General features: G+C 40.5%; 1 protein-coding gene across 20 annotated transcripts in view; it reads left to right on the top strand.

Annotated features, from left to right (window-relative positions):
* The window catches only part of Kif21a (kinesin family member 21A), a 116876-nt gene extending 97730 nt beyond the window's left edge, over positions 1-19146 (top strand). For 3 of the 20 annotated variants that reach the window (XM_029469612.1, XM_029469615.1, XM_029469616.1), the window contains 11 exons: positions 619-726; positions 2070-2198; positions 4357-4395; positions 5082-5096; positions 9093-9229; positions 10237-10417; positions 11775-11939; positions 13296-13413; positions 15068-15238; positions 16553-16752; positions 17876-19139. In XM_029469612.1, the coding sequence (XP_029325472.1) occupies positions 619-726; positions 2070-2198; positions 4357-4395; positions 5082-5096; positions 9093-9229; positions 10237-10417; positions 11775-11939; positions 13296-13413; positions 15068-15238; positions 16553-16752; positions 17876-17969 (1357 nt within the window). In that variant the 3' untranslated portion in view covers positions 17970-19139. Of the gene's footprint in view, positions 1-618; positions 727-2069; positions 2199-4356; positions 4396-5081; positions 5097-9092; positions 9230-10236; positions 10418-11774; positions 11940-13295; positions 13414-15067; positions 15239-16552; positions 16753-17875 lie in introns of all 20 variants that reach the window. The other 17 variants (XM_029469618.1, XM_029469617.1, XM_029469628.1 and 14 more) reach the window with 14 other exon arrangements.
* The last annotated feature ends 245 nt before the right edge of the window (positions 19147-19391 follow it).

Here is a 19391-nt window from a genome sequence, read left to right as displayed (position 1 = left end):
AACCTCTTGCCCCCACTCTCTTAAGTGCTGGGGTTCTGAGCTTGAGCCACTACACCTAGCTTTTACAATCTAAAGTTAATGACAAGAATATTTTAGAACTAAAATATATAAAATGACTAATTGATGACTAAATCTAGTTTAGTAAAAATGATTGTTGTTATTGGTTTTGTGTGACTACTTACATTGCTATCTTATTGTTTTCTTATTAAACTGTTTTATTTCTCATTTTCAAGTACCTTTCTTCTTGTAAAACTGTTAAGATAATTTTCCCTCAGGTCAAACAATTTCTGATAAAATTTGGATACTTACAAACTATCTATTCTGTTCATTTGGCAGTATTATTGATGTTTAAATGAGAAGATACAGCCGTTCACATAATTAATAAAATCACTAACTTAAAAATGTGCAGTTATTGAGCTCCTAGCAATAAAAAAATAGAGTCATATATTATTTTCCTATCCGAGTTTTATTTCCACCACCCCCTCCCCCCAATAAATAAATTTAGCGCTTTCAGATCAGATTGGCTGGTGAGGTTTTTAAATGTAGACACATTAAAAATAGTTAAAATAAAAATAAAATAAATAAATAAAAAATAATGAAAATTTTTTCCTGTTGTAGTTCCAGACAGTCATCTCTATCAGAAAAAAAAGTGCCAGAGCCTTCCCCTGTAACAAGGAGAAAGGCATATGAGAAAGCAGATAAGCCAAAGGCGAAGGAACATAAACAGTAAGTCCCCAGTGCTTTCTACCTACCCAGTGGCTTAAAGGTCCGCTGCAGCGAATGCTGGCCAAAGGGCAGCTGCAGATGCCGACTGTGCGCTTAGGCTTGTTTCACAGACACACAAGAGAACTCTTGGCTTGGCTAAGCAGTCTTCTGGCTTTATGGTCACACGTCCACCATTCATATACTTGAGCACCTTTCTCCCTGTTCACGCCACTAACACCTTTTTCCAGTTATGTTCCTGCATCCCTGAGCGCATTACTAATGCATCTCAACTAAAACTTACCAAGCTTCCCTTCTGAATCGTCTTCCGTAAAGATTCAAAATTAATTTCTCCTGTCCTCTGAAACTGACTTGACCTTCTCCCTCCCTCAAGTGACCACAGACTCTGTATTGCTCACAAGGCACGGTGTGTGGGACATTTTCTTCCTTCTCATGTTTGGGCTTGTTGGCATCATCCTCCGCCATGTCTCTTACGTTTCCTGAGGATTAATTAGCAGTGTGGAGTATAGACTGCTGAGCCCATTGCACGGGTGCACTACACCATCATGATTGACACCATCATGATTGACAGAAAGTAAATTATCCTGTAAAACATCCCGACCTATGTGTGCTACCAACCTCCCTCCTCATTTCTCCAAGATGCTACTGGGGAAGATGGGTTCATGGTAGAAAGCATTTGTGCCCATCTGCCTTGAGATACCAGTAAACTTACTGTCTTCTTTTGTTTCGTTAACATACAGACATGTTTGTATATTTTCTGTTCCTCAGAGGACAATCTTACACCCTCACTCTCTCTTCTCCTGTGCCAAGAAATGACTTACACAGTGTCTACACCGACCGTCATGGAGCTGACTTGACTGGCACACTCCCTATCCTTCTGTTGTTCATCCTTGCTTGCTATAATTTTAAAGAAGTGACTTTGCTTCTTTTCGTCGAATCCAGTATCTCAGGAATCATTGAGAAATGGTAGAACTAGAGAAAATATATTATTTAAAAGTCAACTGATTAGGCAAACTGCTCTTGAGCTCACCCGTACAGTGTGAGCAACTTGCGTTCAATTCTGTCTACATTTGTTGTTATTCAGTCGGGCTTGCCTTGTAGTGTGGATGTTTGGATCTCACTAGGAAGATTCTCTTCCTCCACTGACGTCTTGTGGCCAATGTGAAAAAGTCTGCTAAAATTGTTTTCTAACTTGTTCAGAGAGCCTAATCTCAAAAGAAGGAAGAGAGGAAGAAGAGAAGGAATTCTATAATAAAAAGATTTTTTTTTAAAAGCATGTTTCTAGAACTTTCCTAACAGGACATAACCAACTAAAGCCACCTGTTTGATGTTCTTTTTTCTCGTAGCTCAGATTCGGGCGCTTCCGAGACTAGTCTCTCACCTCCTTCCTCCCCACCAAGCCGGCCCCGTAACGAACTGAATGTGTTTAATCGCCTTACTGTGCCTCAGGGAACCCCGTCAGTTCAGCAGGATAAGTATGTTGTGGAAGAGAGCCCTGGCCTGGCCTCTCACCCCGGACTCCGCACCCCCCAGAACAGTCTGTGCGAACCTTCTGCCCTTGCTGTCTGGGAGGTGGAGTCTGCCATATTTTTGTACTTTTTAAGTAGAAAGGAGCCATGTGGCCAAACTTAAGAGATCATTTCCCTGCTGAACATGGCTCCCTGCGGTGCACGGCCTGGGCTTTCAGTTCTCATCTCTCATACTCCTGTAAAGTAAATTAGAATTAAACAAAACAAAACAAAACAAAACAAAAACCCTTTGAACATTTGATGTTTCAAAACGTATTTGGCTTTCTATAAGCTTCCAAAAGTGTCTAACTCTGACTGACTATATTGAAATGTGGTGAATGCCTCACCGTTGTTAGATGAGAGAACTTACAAAGACCACAAGCTCCTGACATTTTGGTGGTTCTAGGTTAAATCTTCCATAAACTCCAGTAATTGCATTATCAGAGTAAAACATTGGCCTTATGGGCAGAGGATGTGGGACTGGAAGGGAGTTGTGGGGAGAGGCTAGGATGTGGAAAATATCATATTTTACTAACTTAGAAGTAAAAACGTGTCCCTGTGCTGAGCCAGGAACTTTCTTCTAAAAAGTCAGTGATGCTATGACTGTCCTAATGTAGAGTCACAGGCTCTGGCATGTCTGCTTGGAATCTGAATAATCCCTTCGTGAGTGTGTGCACTTAGCATCCTTCCTGCCAGCCACAGCTGTTGGCTTCCTGTGCTGTTACTGTCCCGCATGTGACATCTCTGAAATTTATAGGATGCCATTTAAAAGATCTGCCTAATATGCCTCGATTGTATTAAATGGCTCTATAAATGTAATTATACTCATTATTTGGAAATCATTTTTAATCTGCTTAATTCACAAATCAGTTACTTATGTATTCCTTATTAGTTTATTTTTTTTAATAGACTCACTAGAGGATTGATCTAGAAAGGAAAATATTGTGCTATTGAACAAGACGGCCCTTATAGTCATTAAGTTGTCCCATCCACAGAGGAGGGTAGGACGTTAGTCACACATCGCAGAAGCCCATCTTCACTGATATGTGAACAGTTGATAAATTCCAGGTACCTTGCATTCACAGTAGTTCTAAAATCTTCTGTCACACTCGGGATATGGTGGCTCACAAGTGTAACCCAGCACTTAAAATGGGGCAGGGGGTGGGGGCACCACTATACATCGAAGGCTAGCCTGGGCTACACAGTGAGTTTCACCACAGTTTGAGGTACAGACTAAGAACCTTGCTCAGTTTTTTTTTTTCTGTCAGTCTTGACAATCTTGATAACCTCCTCATAGCTTACTATTTTGTTACAAATATACTTAATAGATTGCACTAATTTTACGGTTCTTATCCCCATAAGTAATAGTGTTGATTCAACGGAACCCATACTTTGAAAATTCCCTTCCTTTTGTATTCCTTTCTTTGGGACCCTGTTTTGAGACTTCCATTTTTCTGTTTTGAGGCTGCCATTTTTCATCTGTGCCATGCAGACCTCACAGTCTGGTTCTTCTCAGGTTTCAGGTCACCACTATCTTACCCACTCTCCCCAGGACACTACACCGTCAAAGTTCCTAACAGCCAATGCACAGCCGTCTGTGGGGCGGAGTGCCGGCTGACGGTGTCTTGCCTAACCAGTTATTACAGAGGGGCCTCTTAGTCAGAACTCTCCCCTTTGGAAATAAGTTAAAATTATGGGTTTTTAAACATGCAAATATAGAAATGAATTTATCAAACTTCCACGTTAGAATCTAGCTAAAACAGTAATTACCAAGATACATTCACACATAGTTACTAGAATTTTGAGAATTTGCAGTGAGGTGGTTCATATACCTGATACGTTTCCTTGCTGGCTCCTGAGTTGTAGAAGTGAAGGTGGAATGTATGGATCAGTAGTAATAGGTGCAGAGTTTTTGTCCCCTAAACTTGGTGGAAACCAAACCCTTTTGTTTGTCTAATTTAACTGTACTTTAAACTTGCTGATTTAGGGTGCAAACCGGAAAACAAAAAGGGAGTGTTTACGAAATTCTGTTTATACACGCTGTTGATGTTCGGTCTGTCATCAGTGTCTTTGCCTGTGTGGGTATCTGTTCTTTCTCCTCATGACTTTCACTCTTCCGCTGTAGGTCTGATGAAAGTGATTCCTCTTTGTCGGAGGTGCACAGGTACTCTCGTCCTCTTCTCCATCCTTCATCCTTGCATCCCACCGATGTCCTAAACGCTTCCTAGCAATCCTAAGCAAATCTCAGAAACCTCATGGGTTTTCTTTTTTTTTTGTTTTTTGTTTTTTGTTTTTTACTGCATGTATAATTAACTCATTGTAAACCTTGTAAGAGCACTAATATTTTAAAACATTAATTTTAATGTATCTTGTGAGTTTATCTTGTAAAGTAGCAGCAAACACTTGTTGTGAAAACTTAGAAGCCTGTCTGTTGCTGCCTGTGCCCCTTATTTTTTCCTGGAAAAGATAATCCTGTTTCACCTGAGATCAGAAAGGCTTGAACCTTAGCGCTGAGCATCCCTGCTGCTTGTAGGTCCTGGACTTACATAGATATCTTTTCCTGTTGGTTTAAGCAGTTTGCAGTAAAAGATTTATTTCATAACAGCGTAGTAGATTATAAAAAGTATAATGTCATGACAAAAATTAGAGGAAAAAAATCTTATATTTAATTAAAAAAAACCTGATAAATGAAGTTTTAAGAATAATAGCATTATCTTTTTTTTCATGTTACGGATTTGGAGAGGGACTTAATCTCTTGCTCTTTCCCTTGTTCCCTCTCCCCACACTTACCTGTTGGTCTCCTCTTTCCCTCTGTTTTCTTTGTTTCATGGTCATTTCTCTGAGCATCAGCAGATCCTCCAGAAGGTAGGCAGGGGGAGGGAGAAGAAATTCATCTCCAAGTACTGTAACTCCACTGATTTGCATGGAACAAAATGAGCTTGCTTTTTTTTTTTTTCACATGTGAAGTAATGCTTTATTCTTTTTTTATTTTTCTTTTGTGCATATAGCTATTTTTTTTAAATATTTTTTTCATTACGTATTTTCCTCAATTACATTTCCAATGCTATCCCAAAAGTCCCCCATACCCTTCCCCCCACTCCCCTACCCACCCACTCCCACTTTTTGGCCCTGGCGTTCCCCTGTACTGGGGCATATAAAGTTTTCGTGTCCAATGGGCCTCTCTTTCCAGTGATGGCCGACTAGGCCATCTTTTGATACATATGCAACTAGAGTCAAGAGCTCTGGGGTACTGGCTAGTTCATAATGTTGTTGCACCTACAGGGTTGCAGATCTCTTTAGCTCCTTGGATACTTTCTCTAGCTCCTCCATTGGGGGCCCTGTGATCCATCCAATAGCTGACTGTGAGCATCCACTTCTGTGTTTGCTAGGCCCCGGCCTAGTCTCACAAGAGACAGCTATATCAGGGTCCTTTCAGCAAACGCTTGCTAGTGTATGCAGTGGTGTCATCGTTTGGAGGCTAATTATGGGATGGATCCCTGGATTTGGCAGTCTCTAGATGGTCCATCCTTTTGTCTCAGCTCCAAACTTTGTCTCTGTAACTCCTTCCATGGGTGATTGTTTCCAATTCTAAGAAGGGGCAAAGTGTCCATACTTTGGTCTTCGTTCTTCTTCAGTTTCATGTGTTTTACAAATGAGCTTGCTTTTTTTTCCTTCTTCGTCTTCTCCACTCAGACTAGCTTTATTGTACACATTTACATAATTTTGTCTAAGTTAAAGAAATGTTTTTAATGGTCATTTTTTTAGATTCCTGAATGTGAACAGATTAATTAAGGATACAATAAAAATACCTTACATGTCTACTTTCATTACCAACATTTCTCCCTCATCTTAGTGGTATACGATGATTGGTAGAAAATATTAACAGCCCTAATAATGCTGAGTATTTTAGAACACTTTAATTACCTAGCGAATGCTTGGGATATTTTTATTTTTTAATATTGAGATTAATTTTCTTCAGAACACCAAATAACCAGTGGTTGACAGCTGCCTCGGGGGATGTAGAATGAATAGAGTTTGGATCTCCAGCATCCACAGGATGCCTGGGCAGGTGTAGAGGCCTAGGCCTGGGCCTGGGTGACACTCGGGAAGCAGAGACAGAGGGTGCCTGAAGCAAGGTGGCTCGCTAGAGTAGCTGAAGCAGTGAGAGATTTGCCTCAACACATAGGGTGGAAAATGGCCTGGGAAGACACCTGACCACAGCCCTCGGCCTGTCCATAGTGTGTACACTTGTGCCTGTCCCCAGTGGCGTGAGCTCATACATGTGGAAGCACGTAGGCATGTCACACATGCATGTGCAGGAACAGAGACTGTGTAAGAATAATGAAAGCCTCCCGCTTCCCAGGAAGTTAGCTGTGCTCAACAGGCTGCTTTATGCTGACTGTTATATCAGGAGTTGGTCCCATGGCTTGTTATCAGGAGACGCCGTGTTGGTCACCTAAGCGATTTGACGGTGCCGCTGTGTTCTGAGGATGGTTTGCGACACTGAGTCACAGGCAGCTCTCGCACTGCTAGCACAGTTTTGTTAGGTACTTCTTTCCCATGTGTGCAGTCACCGTAGCCTCTTCCAGAAGGACAATGCCCCTCAAATGCTCGAGGCAGGTCTGTCAACTTGATGGTGGTGCTCACACTTTTGAGAGTAGCTTTTCCCCCATTTCAGCTTTCATTTGTTTAAATTCTTACTGATTTCAATCTGAAATTTTGCATGCAGGCAGATAAATTGGAATATATATACATACATATATGTATATATATATATTTTTTTCCTTTATCTTTATATATCCAGAGATAATCTCAAGGGTCACTTCTGGTGATATGGAATTTCTTTCACTCCAAAGTTTGTTTGTTTGTTTGTTTGTTTGTTTGTTTGTTTTTAAACAAAAAGAAAGAAAAGAAAAAGAAAAAGAACAACATACAGTATAACAAGACCTTAATATATTTTAAAAATTAGCCTGTTCCCCCCCCCCCCTGTATGTTTCTATCCATTTCTCCCCCAACCTTCTTCAGCTATGAGACCTAATTTAGGAGTTTTTTGTGTCTATGTGACCCCATTCTAAATATTTAGCGCTTCAGTTTTGTGATTATATCCCCCCTGTCCCCCACTCTGGCATGTGCACCTTTATCATCTTGACAGTTTTATTTTATTTTCTTTAAGTTGGAAAGATTCTAGTATTCAGTGTTCATAAAACACAGTGTTCCTGAGCTAAAGCCTGTCTGTTCCTGATGTGGCCTGAGGAGAACATGTTAGGCCTGGCAGGCCGTCCTAATGTGTTTCACTTCTTAAACAAACCCTTGGCAATTTCAATAGAGAAACCATAAATAGCTGAGTCTTACCTTGTACTCACCAGGTACCACCCCATCTCTAGGAGTTAGTCCTCTTCTATACTTGGATAATTTGCTCCTATCTTTGACTGGAGTGCTAGGTTTAAATCTTACCCAATGATTGTATTAATGCTACACAAACTGACTTCTTGTTTGGGTAATCCCCGCCCCCCTTGCAGGCAACACAGTACAGTATCCTCCTATTAAATGTATCAATTTAATTAGCAAGCCATTTCTGTTATTAGAGCCAGTGAAGGGCTGGTTAAATGCCAAAGATCTTCCCGATTGAGTCTTCGCCCCTGGTGCAGCTTCTTTAGCCCATCGGTTCCATCTTTACCTCACTCTTCCTGAAGGGCATTCTCTGACAGACGTGGTAGTCAGACTTTATTGGAGTCAACGTAAAATTTACACACCAGACACCCTTGTTCATTATCTACTCACCCTACAGGGAGCGTCCCCATACAGAGGCATCCCCATGAGATTGGCAAGCCTGTGATATAGATGAACATTTACTTTAAAAAAGTGTTTATAATGATTTATCCAATATCTTTCCATGTGAGGCTCAACAAGAAGTTAGTATCTGAGGTGGCTTGAGACGGTTTTGCCCCCTTTATTAATCTTTGATTCCTGAAAGGGCTGACAATGCTTTTTCCTCCATGACAGAATTGTCCTCTAGAGAAGTGTGACTAGGAATGCTAACAATTTAAAAACAGAAACATTTGTTGTTATAGCTCACAGCAAGAAGAATTAGCAATGCGTTTGAGTGACTGTTGATGCGTGCTGTCTTGGTTTCTGGTCATCTTCCCTCCTCCGAACACTCATTTGCATTCCAAACCCCTTTAAACATCAGGGGCAGACAGTGCGTTGATATGCATTTCGGTCTCCAGTGCATGGCCTACCTCCTAGACCAGATGCTCGTGATGAATATTGTATGATACAGAAATAGTATCTGTGAGCCACTCCCCGGGAGCCTGGCTGCCAGGCACAACTTGCATTTTAAAATCTTTGAGATTATCAAAGCTTTCTTCCCACCCCTTTAAGTTGCTGCTGCTTGAATATCATCTTCCCCTCAAAGTCTCCCTATCCTTTTTATTTTTCCATTTTTCTTGGAGAACTGCTTTCTGTGTACCTTAGGTCTTATGTGTCACACTCTCTCCAGTGCATTCTCTTTGGGCTTAGAATCCCATACAGCCTGAGGTAAAGCCATGGCTTTGACTTTACTCATTTCTACTTCCTGTTGGTCACAAGGAAGAGCTGTCAGAGGGATGAAACGGTTAAAAAGAAAATCCAGGCCTCTCTCTCACTGCCTGTGGAACTGGTTACCAGTGGAAACCTAGTTAGTTCATGTTCTGCACTGCTCTCGCTTCACGCGTTATCCACTCCCTTTTGACTACAAGAATCAAGGGAATAGTCTGGATATTATTAATAATTGGTTATAAGGGCTTTTTAAAAATGTGGGGAAAAATACACCTAGTTCCATAATAGAGATACTGAAGTCATTCTTTTCTCCCCCCACCTCAGGGGCATAATCAACCCATTTCCTGCCTGCAAAGGAGTCAGAGCCTCTTCTCTTCAGTGCGTTCACATAGCTGAAGGGCACACAAAGGCTGTGCTCTGTGTGGATTCTACGGATGATCTTCTCTTCACCGGATCAAAAGGTGCTAGAAAGGGCTAGAAAGATGGCTCAGCGGTTAAGGCTGCCCGGTGGGCTCCTGCAGGATTTTAGTTGTTGCCAGCACCCAGGTCATGCAGCCCACAACTGCCTGGAAGACCAGTTTCAGGGAATCTGGTGCTGTCTTCTGGCGTTCACACACACACCTGCACTCATGTGCACATACCTACACACACACACACACACACACACACACACACACACACGATTTAAAAATGAAATTAAGAAAAGGTACTAGTAACCGTCAAATGCTCATATGTATATATTTAAAAATGGCTTTTAAACAGGATTATTGAAAGCCGCGTGAATCTAAGTGAATCTGATATGCTGGTTTGAGGATCTAAATTGCATAAAATCTCTTTGCTTAGTCAGGGAGGGAGTAACTCCACTGTTTATATCTGTGAGTGCACGTGGTGAGAGGATGCATCGCCCTGCAGCGATTGACAAACTTATCATGTTCTAGATTTAGGAATGGATGGTCTGCAAATTTACAAAAGATAATTAAAATAGAACAACATGGCCAAGACCATAGAAGTCACCACGTCTTCTGAACGCATCCGAGACTGTGAGGCATGACACAGATGTACATTACTGCCATCGCTCCCAGGAGGTGCAGGCTGTGACCTCTTGTTACAGATAAAGAAAGTCAAGAAAGTAAAAATGGTTTTCCTGTGTTAATTTAGCTAGTAGATTGAGCCAGGCTTAGAGACCTCCGATCCTGCACCCTCAGCCCCCTTGCTGCATTATAAGAAACTAGAACAATTAGGCACATACTAGACCTCCCTCTCTTTTGTTTGTTCCCCTTTGCCTACCTTGTCTATGAAATTACCACAGACATTCGAGGCTGTCCGGTCATGCCCAGTTCAGGAAAATCGAGAAGTACCATCATCCTTTGCTGTTTCGTTCCCACGGTAGAATGTGGTTTAAATAATTGTTGCTGGTAAAAGAACCTAAAATAGTTCATATTTCTTCTGCCTTGTTTGTTTGTTTCAGATCGCACTTGTAAAGTATGGAATCTCGTGACCGGACAGGAAATTATGTCCCTGGGGGTTCACCCTAACAATGTGGTGTCTGTAAAATACTGTAATTATACCAGTCTGGTCTTCACCGTGTCGACATCTTATATTAAGGTGTGGGATATCAGAGAGTCAGCAAAATGCATTCGAACATTAACGTAAGTTCTTTGAGGACAGCCGGGAGAGTGAATAGCTCTGTCCTTTTTATATAAAATATAAGAAAATACAGGGCTGTTTGTATAGTTTAGCTTTTTAAAACCACCTACCCAATTCTCAGAGGATGCTTAAGTGTTCACTTAAAAGTGCAGACGTCATACGGAGGAAAACTTAGAACACAACAAAGACGGAGCACGAGAAGGAAAAGAAGGACCGGACTCCTCTGGTACCAAGTGTGGGTTTCATCTCTCTTCCCTCTCCAAAATGCTGAGGCCCTGCTTCAGCACGCCACTTACGCTTTAAGGAATGACGACGTGACTTAAATAAGTAGCAGTCCTTAGAAAATGACTGGCCATCACTGGGAGTAAGGAAGTAGTTACAACCTTTAACTAACCTTGACATAACCAAGCATGTTTTAGGATGGGCACACTGCCTGTGTTCCAGCTAGCACAAACGTTATAACTACAAGTTGTGTTGGACAGTCGGGGCAAAGTCTTTTCTCAGTGTGTGTTGTTATAGTGACTTAAAACCACAAAACAACTAATTAGTATTTTGATTATAAAATTACCATCCCCCTTTTCCTAATGAAAATTGAAGTGAATTCAGTATGAGTATACTTGAGGAAAGGGAACACTGAGTTAGTTTCTTATTAACAGTGGAGACTGTTAACCCTTGAGAAACAGTTTTTTTTACTTCAGAGTTCCTGTTTCCTGCACTGGATAGAACGCCCTCTAGGAAAGTTCTGTGGAGAGAGAAGGCCCTATCTCCAGTTAGAAGAGCTCAGTTTAAGTTGCTCGTTAGTGTCAAGTCAGAAAGATTGGTTCTTTTTTTTTTTTTTAAATTGGATATTTTCTTTATTTATATTTCAAACGCTTTCCCCTTTCCAGGTCTCCACTTCGGAATCCCCATATCCCATCCCCTCTCCCCCTGCCTCTATGAGGGTGTATTTTAAATATTAGCAAGGAAAAGATGTCCAAGTTAGAAACATCTCATCATGTAAATTTATTGGAAGAAATATAAGTAAGCCAGGGGTAACGTTTCAAAAACGAAGAGGAGGGTCTATTAAACAAAGGCCTTGGTTAGATGCCCCACCCTGTGTTCTTAATCTCAGACGCCACGGGGTTTGTAGCATAATAGGCACACACATGAAGAATTTAAATATCTCCCTGATTTATTCATACACGTTTTCTTAGTTGGTCATGAACGATCGCCTGCGTGATGCTGTACGTGTGTGATGACGTGGTCAGGAGCACAGGTAGCTCCTGCTGTGGTCTACCGGGAGGCTCTTAAGAACTCAGCCACAAGCCAAGCTCCTGTCTGAAAACACAACTTACATTGCTTTGTTTTGTACTTAACTAGATCTTCAGGTCAAGTTACCCTTGGAGAAGCATGTTCTGCCAGCACCAGCCGGACAGTAGCTATTCCTTCCGGGGAGAGCCAGATCAATCAAATTGCACTAAACCCAACTGGCACTTTCCTCTACGCGGCCTCTGGAAATGCCGTCAGAATGTGGGACCTTAAAAGGTAAAGCTTTTAGAAATTGTATCTCTCGCATATATCTAATGCAGCTTTAGAAACTGATAACACTAAGGCTTGTGAAACAGAATTTCCACATGACCTCCAGTTCACATTTTTTTTTTGTTTGTTTGTTGCTTTTGTTTGTTTGCGAGACAGTTTCTCTGTGTAGCCCTGGCTGCCCTGTATCTCACTCTGTAGACAAGGTTGGCCTTGAACTGAGAGATTCACCTGCCTTTGCCTCCATAGTACTGGGATTAAAGGCATGTACCACCAATGCCCTCTCTAGCTCATAATTAGAAAAATGTTTCAACTTATATCTTATTTTGGGCAGAGCATACAATTTACATATTTAATGAGGTGAAAAGGGAATGATTTGGTAAGATTTAAGCAGAATTGTCTCTTTAATTGCTTCGCTACTACAGATCTGTTTTTTAGTAGCAGAACTAAATATAGGTTGATTTTAACAAAGTGACTAGAAACTGTATTATTAATATCCTAGACGTTAAAGGCACCGCTGTATTCCAGCAGCTTGCTTTGAAATAGGACTGCCATATAAGTTCATCTTCTGACAACTGACAGCAAACATTAAAAGAAAAGGAAGGGGTGTGTGTGTGTGTGTGTGTGTGTGTGTGTGTGTGTGTGTGAGAATGGGTATGTGTGTGCACAGGCGCATGTGTCTTCCTATTTAGCCCAGAGTGGCCTGGAACTTCTTGAATTCAAATGAAAGTTGGGGTAACAGCTATGACCCATCGTGCCTGGGTGGCACTGTTTATTTTTCCACCTATCAGATATTTGTTCTACCCAAGTTCAGTCTTAATAATGACTAATGAAAAGACTCACCTATTTTCTCATAGACACAGTGGCACATAGATGTGGATACATACATATATGTATATATGTACATATGTGGATGATATATGTGCATGTATTATATATGATATGTGCTTGTATAGAATAAAATAACCTCACTTCAATAGCTTCATTGATGTTGTAAGCAGAGATATCAATGTTTTATTCAATTACAAATTGAAGTCTTAAAAGGATTAGTCATGTCTTTCATAAATTCATGTATTTAATACATTGAAGTTTATTTGGAGGAGTTAAGATTATCTTTTCACAATTTCTCAGAATCTGGCTTAATTCATAAGTTATATTAAACTTTTGGATAAGATTTAAGTAGTTCCCAGCTTCTGTCACAGGATATTAGTTTGGCCATTTTTATTTACTCGATGCAGAGTCTCAAGAGGCAGGGCTGACACGGAAAGGAAAAGCAATGAGTAATACTGTGGGCAAATATCGATTATATGAGTCTTCCATCTTGCTGTGCAGTGCTTTCAACGGCGGTTTTATTTCTCTTTAAAGGTTTCAGTCTACAGGAAAGCTAACCGGACACCTGGGTCCTGTCATGTGCCTTACGGTAGACCAGATCTCCAATGGACAGGACCTCATCATCACTGGCTCAAAAGACCACTACATCAAAGTGCGTATGAGTGGAGCTTGAATTACATTTTCTTGAATGATAGGTTCAAAGCATTTACGAATCTAAGCCCCGTCCCATTCTCTCTTCTTTCTCCTTGTGAGAGGAATTGGGTTTTTGCTTTGCAGGAGAGCAGGTGGAGACTATTTACTGGATCATGGGTAATTTGCCACGATCTCCAATGATTATTACTATTTAGCTTAGTTACTCCCCCCATCCTCCAGGAAGTATTAGCTGTCAGTTGCTCCTTGGGGAGGGGAGGAGTCTCAGGAATGCTTCCGGATAATCCTTGATTAGTGTTGAGAGGCCCCAGGCTTCAGAAGGTATTTTGCAGATAACCAGAGCTGCTGTGAGTTCCTGAGCTCACTGGCTAGGTCAGGTCTGGAAGACCGTGTTTCACAGCCCTCCACATCCTCTGCCTCTTTCTTTCTGTCCCCATCTTCTGTGATGTTCCTTGAGCATTGTAGGTGTGACCTGGAAGTCCTTCTTAGGGCTGACATCACTCAGCAGTCACTTTTTCTCAGCACTTTGCAGGGTCACTTTCTCTTAACCTGTCTTCTGTCCCCTGATTTTAGCCTTTGCTTCTCTTGCTTTTGTAATCTTTTCTTTTATTTATACTTACGGATTTGATTGTTTTTGTTTTGAGAAAGGGTCTTCGGTAGTTTGGCCTGGCCTGGAACTCTCTCTGTGGTCAAAATGACCTTGGATGTCTAATCCTCCTGCATCTAGCTCTGAAGTGTAAGGATTATACATGGATGCCATGGCACCCAGGGTCCTAACTTACTTCTCTCTTGTGTGATAAACACTGACCAAAACCTACTTGGAGAAAAAAGTTTATTTCATTATGGTTATAGTCAAACATTAAGGGAATACCTGGAGGGTAGGGACTGAAGTAGAGACCACAGAGGAATGCTGCTCACAGGCTTTCTCCAATGCTCATTTTTAGCTAAATTTCTTATACAGGTAGCTTCTTATACCTTTCTTATACATCCATAGGCTCGCATGCCAATGGATGGTACCACTCGGAATGGTCTCATTCATGTAAATCATGGAAATGATACACCACAGACATGCCCATAGGCTGATCTTAGGGAGACAATTCCTCAACTGATGTTCCTTCTTCACAGATGTGTCAAGTTGGCAACCAAGATTAGTCACTACACCTAATTTTATTCCATTCTAGGGACTGACACTGGGCTTCATGCATTCTAGTCAAGAGCTGAACCCACTGTGCTCTATCCTGTCCACATTGACCAATTTTGATAGAATTCAATCATTGGTTGTCTTTTTTCAGCCGTGTAAAAGTGAAAAGGTTTGGAGGGTAGCTTTGGGAAGGTGGAGAAGGAATCTGGGGATTGACAACCTAGTAATTCTAACTGAATATCATGATTTGTTGACTTCCATCTCAAACGCATCCATGCATAACGTCTTCAGTTTTGAGTGTCTCATTTGTTTATTCAGACATGAAGTTTACAGAGGATGTGATATGCAAACAAGGTCTGGGAAACAGGGCTGAGGGTATTCCCCAGAGTCCTCCTCCAAAGCTAATGCATTTAGCAGATCCTTTCAGTGCACATCTGTGTGGCTGGAGATAAGCAATTGGAGGCCTTTACCTAAAAATCGAATGGGATGACTCCTTTCTGGTTCTCTCCTGTAGATGTTTGATGTGACTGAAGGGGCTCTTGGAACTGTAAGTCCCACCCACAACTTCGAGCCTCCTCATTATGATGGGATAGAAGCACTGGCCATTCAAGGCGATAACCTATTCAGTGGGTCCAGAGATAATGGAATCAAGAAATGGGACTTAGCTCAGAAAGGTCTTCTTCAGGTAACTCAGAAACTCCACTATGTGTGAAGTGAACATTTTGACACCACACAGGAGTCTGTCCAGTAGGTTGTTGTTGGTGGTGATGGTGATGGTGTGTATGTGTGTGTGTGTGTTCTCTTTAGATTATCATTGTTTAATCTGAGATTTCTCTTAAAGATTTTTTTTTTAATTTCAAAAATAATCTTATAATCTTTATTATAAAAGTAACTTGCAAATACATTTAAACATCACACACCAAATTTGACTAGCCGCAGAGTCTAAACAACGGAGTGGTCTTCTATAGGGTTAGAATAGGCATTTGGAATGGAAGCTGTGGAGCCTCAACTTTCAATATCAAATGTATTTTATGTTCGTTCTCCTCAGAGTTTTAACTGGGGGAAGGTAAGCATTCTACGGATACATGTTAGGATGAAGCAGAACTTCTGTGGAGATCTGTTTATTAAATACAGCCACCCTGAGGTGGAACAGCTGTAGTTGTTCATTGTTTTTAAATGTACATATCTCCCAAGCAGTGCAACTGTTATCTGCAGTGAAGAGCCTCCTCAGCTGCGGGAACATTTTCTCAAGCCCAACAGGCAGTGCTTCCATGCACTACAGCGGGGCTGCACTGTATCAGTAAACTGACGGTTATCTTTCACTACTTGCTCTAAAGGGACAACAGTTAGTGAACAGAGAAAGTTGTTTATAATTCTTTGCATCTGTCTGTTGCTTCATGGATATATTTGGAGGGATTACAAGTGCTACCCCTTTAGTTGTTCTCAACCTGAAGACAGAATATTAATAGAAAACACTGGGCAGCAGGTGCGTACACCATGTTAGGATGCTTTCATAGACATATTCATTTATTCATGATTGCAATTTTATATTGTGAATATAAATGTTTACACACAAAATCTAGTCATGATATTACCTAATATTTTTTTTCTGCTCATCATGATATATATAGTTAAATTCCCATTTTCCTTAGGCTTCCATAGTCAGCAAAGTGTCGGAGTGATTTCATGACATGGATCTTTTAATCCATATACCAGTTTGTAGTTTACAAACTTGTTTTATTATGTGTGTTTTGGGTAGAAAAGAGGAGAAACATTTCCTGTGTTATCTGAGTCTTTTAGATTCAATAGATTCCTAACCAAGCAACTTGTAGATGTATTGCTTATAGCATTGAATGTATAGAAATGGACTTGGATAACTTTAAGGACGTTCTGTATTCCTCATACTGAGTTTTACCACTAAAAACGCCGTAACCAGTGTTGGTGTGACCGCGGGTTTTGTCAAGTTCCTCTTCAGTTCTGCTTTCTCTCTTCTCTTCAGCAAGTCCCAAATGCACACAAGGACTGGGTGTGTGCCCTGGGCCTGGTGCCAGGCCACCCGGTTTTGCTGAGTGGCTGCAGAGGCGGCATTCTGAAACTCTGGAATGTGGATACTTTTGTGCCTGTTGGAGAGATGAGAGGTCATGACAGTCCCATCAATGCCATTTGTGTTAACTCCACCCATGTCTTTACTGCCGCTGAGTAAGTTTCCTCCTGTGGGTCTGCTCTTGGTGGGTTGTTAGTACTCAGACTTAACAAATACTGCAGGCCATAAGTAATTACCAACACTGAGCACAAGAGATCCCTCTCTCAGTACAGGCATCCTGGCAACTGGTGACTGATGACTGATTTATCTTTTTCTATTTATTTTTGATATGATCTTGTTGTTCAAGTCCAGGGTGGCTTAGAACTCATAGTCCTTCTGTTTTTAGCTACCCAAGAGATGGGATTGTCGTGGTGTGCCATCACACCTGCATCCTAAATTATGATTTTGGATCTCTACGACGAGCCTTGAGAGTGGGCTTACCAGAATGTTAGGCTGCTTCTGTATTAGTACATATTACGGGGTCTACTGTCAGATCTTTTTTTTTGTGACTTAGGGTGGGCCCCATCTGCTCAGAAGAGAAGGGGAGGGGGAATGGGGAAGGATTGTGGGAGGGGTGACTGGGAGGTGGCCAATGAGTGGGATTTAAAGTGAATAAGTTAAAAAAAATTAAAGTTAAAAAAAGAAAAAAGGATTCATTAATGACTAATTTTGATTTTTTTTTGTCTTCAGAAAAGCAACCTATTTGCTATTATTTATATTTAGAACAAATTATTTTTAACAATCTTTGTGCTTCTTTCTCCATTTAATATGTAAGAATATGGTAGTAACATCTGTTTGCTGTCTCCTCTGAATAGCTGGATTGACAAATTCAGTTCCTGCTTGTCTGATTAATCACAATGAATCTCCGGTGTGCTGGGTCTTAGACTAGACTGTGAGGAAGGGAGCAGAGAGCAGGGCGGACACAAACTCTACCTTCTCTTCTAGCCAGAAGCGGAAGAAAATAGTAAGGTGAAAAAAATGCACCAGTGACATCAGAGCAGGAGCGGGGTCACAGATCACGTGATTCGGAGTGGGCGTTGTCTGTCTGTGCCACATGGTGTAGAAAGTTGTAGGCAGGAAGCGTTCTATCAATGTTTGCTTTTCTCATGCAACAGTGTACGGGTTTTACTTGCATTCATTAAAGACCTCTTAAAAAAAAAGTTTCCCTGAGTAATTCTGAGATCTATTTCTTGGCATTTCTGCCTCTGTTCATATGTCCATTTTAACTTTGTTTTGTAGTGATCGAACCGTGAGAATCTGGAAGGCCCACAACTTGCAAGATGGTCAACTCTCTGACACAGGCGATCTTGGGGAGGATATTGCCAGTAATTAACATGGATGGGCAGAAGCAGAAGCCGACACTGTGATGACGCTCCGTGTTCTTTATTGAAAACGATGTCCTGCACTTATTACTAGTGGAATCAACTGGGAACATATCTCAATCCATGGCTAGATAATGTGTATCCTAATAAAATTGTTCTGTCTTGTATATGAAATATTAATATCTACCAACACATGGACTTCCTAAAATCGATATATTGCTTGAATCACACTTTTACTGTGGCTGAATTTTTGTGCCTAGTTATAAAAAAGACACTTTGAATTATTTGAGTTATAAGGCATCTGCTTTTGTGACAGGAGCATACCCAGAATAAAACACGCCTCCCTGTTAACTCGTTCAAATAATGTGGTCATAACTTACATATTTAAACGTGTATTGGAGTTGTTAACTCAAATTGTAGTTAAAAAAAAAAATCAGGAATTTTGTCCATGTATAAGGGGTTCTAAGTTTCAAAGCTTGTTCAGTGTAATGGAATAACAAGATGAATTATTGGTGATTCTTCATAATCGATGTGGTCTACTAAGAAAGATAATAATTTGTGCTAAAATGCTCATGTTTACCTGTATTGACCAAAGCTTTCAGTTGTTCTTCATTCTGTGCTCAGGATTGAAATGCTGCATAACTGTTGTGTTGTTAGTGCTGGGCACGTATTCTGGGACGGTGAGCTGTTGATTTCCTAACAGAAAGATATTTTGATCTATTTTCCTATGGAATTGTTTCTATTATTATCTTTTAATTTCTTTTTTATTTAATAGTAATAGTTCCTTTCTCCTTCCTCTGATTTTTATATGCTGCTAAATATATTTTAAATATACTGTGTTTGCACACACTGGTAGCTATGTGTTTGCACACATTGGTAGACTGTTATCATTTGTGGTGGGAACCCATGTAAATAGGTAGACTGTAAAGAGAGACTATCTTGCATTATGACTTTATGAATTTCTAAGTGCTGTTTGATTGGGTTTTGTTACAAGATGTATAATTTATCTGTCTGCTCAGAATATTAATTTGTAAATTCTGCAAGGTTAATTTTATGTAATGGTATAACTTTTGAAATTATTGTCTTATGTTATTTGTTTTTTTTTTTTTTTTGCCCTGAAAATATTTGTTTGTAAATGAAAGTTTAGCTAGTGCTTAAATAAACATGTGCTATGAATAGTTTCTATTATACTAGTCTTTTTCTAATTGTAAGAAAATTCCAGTATTGGCAAATCTCTTTTTGTCTGTGAGTGATGTGAGGAAAGATTAGCTAATTGTTCTTTGCTTTGCTCATGAGACATGAAATAGTTTTTGAAAAGCTCCAGGTGTAACCTCACCTTGATGAACTATGGAAACACTAGTTAAGCCAATTGATGTAATTTAGGGATTGAAACATAGAAAATAATACAAAAAATGATTGTGATAACTATGAGG

The sequence above is a fragment of the Mus caroli genome, chromosome 15 (genome assembly GCF_900094665.2).
Source record: "Mus caroli chromosome 15, CAROLI_EIJ_v1.1, whole genome shotgun sequence".
NCBI lineage: Eukaryota > Metazoa > Chordata > Mammalia > Rodentia > Muridae > Mus > Mus caroli.
Note: the sequence above shows the minus strand (reverse complement) of the source record. Positions and strands in the feature narration are given on the sequence as shown.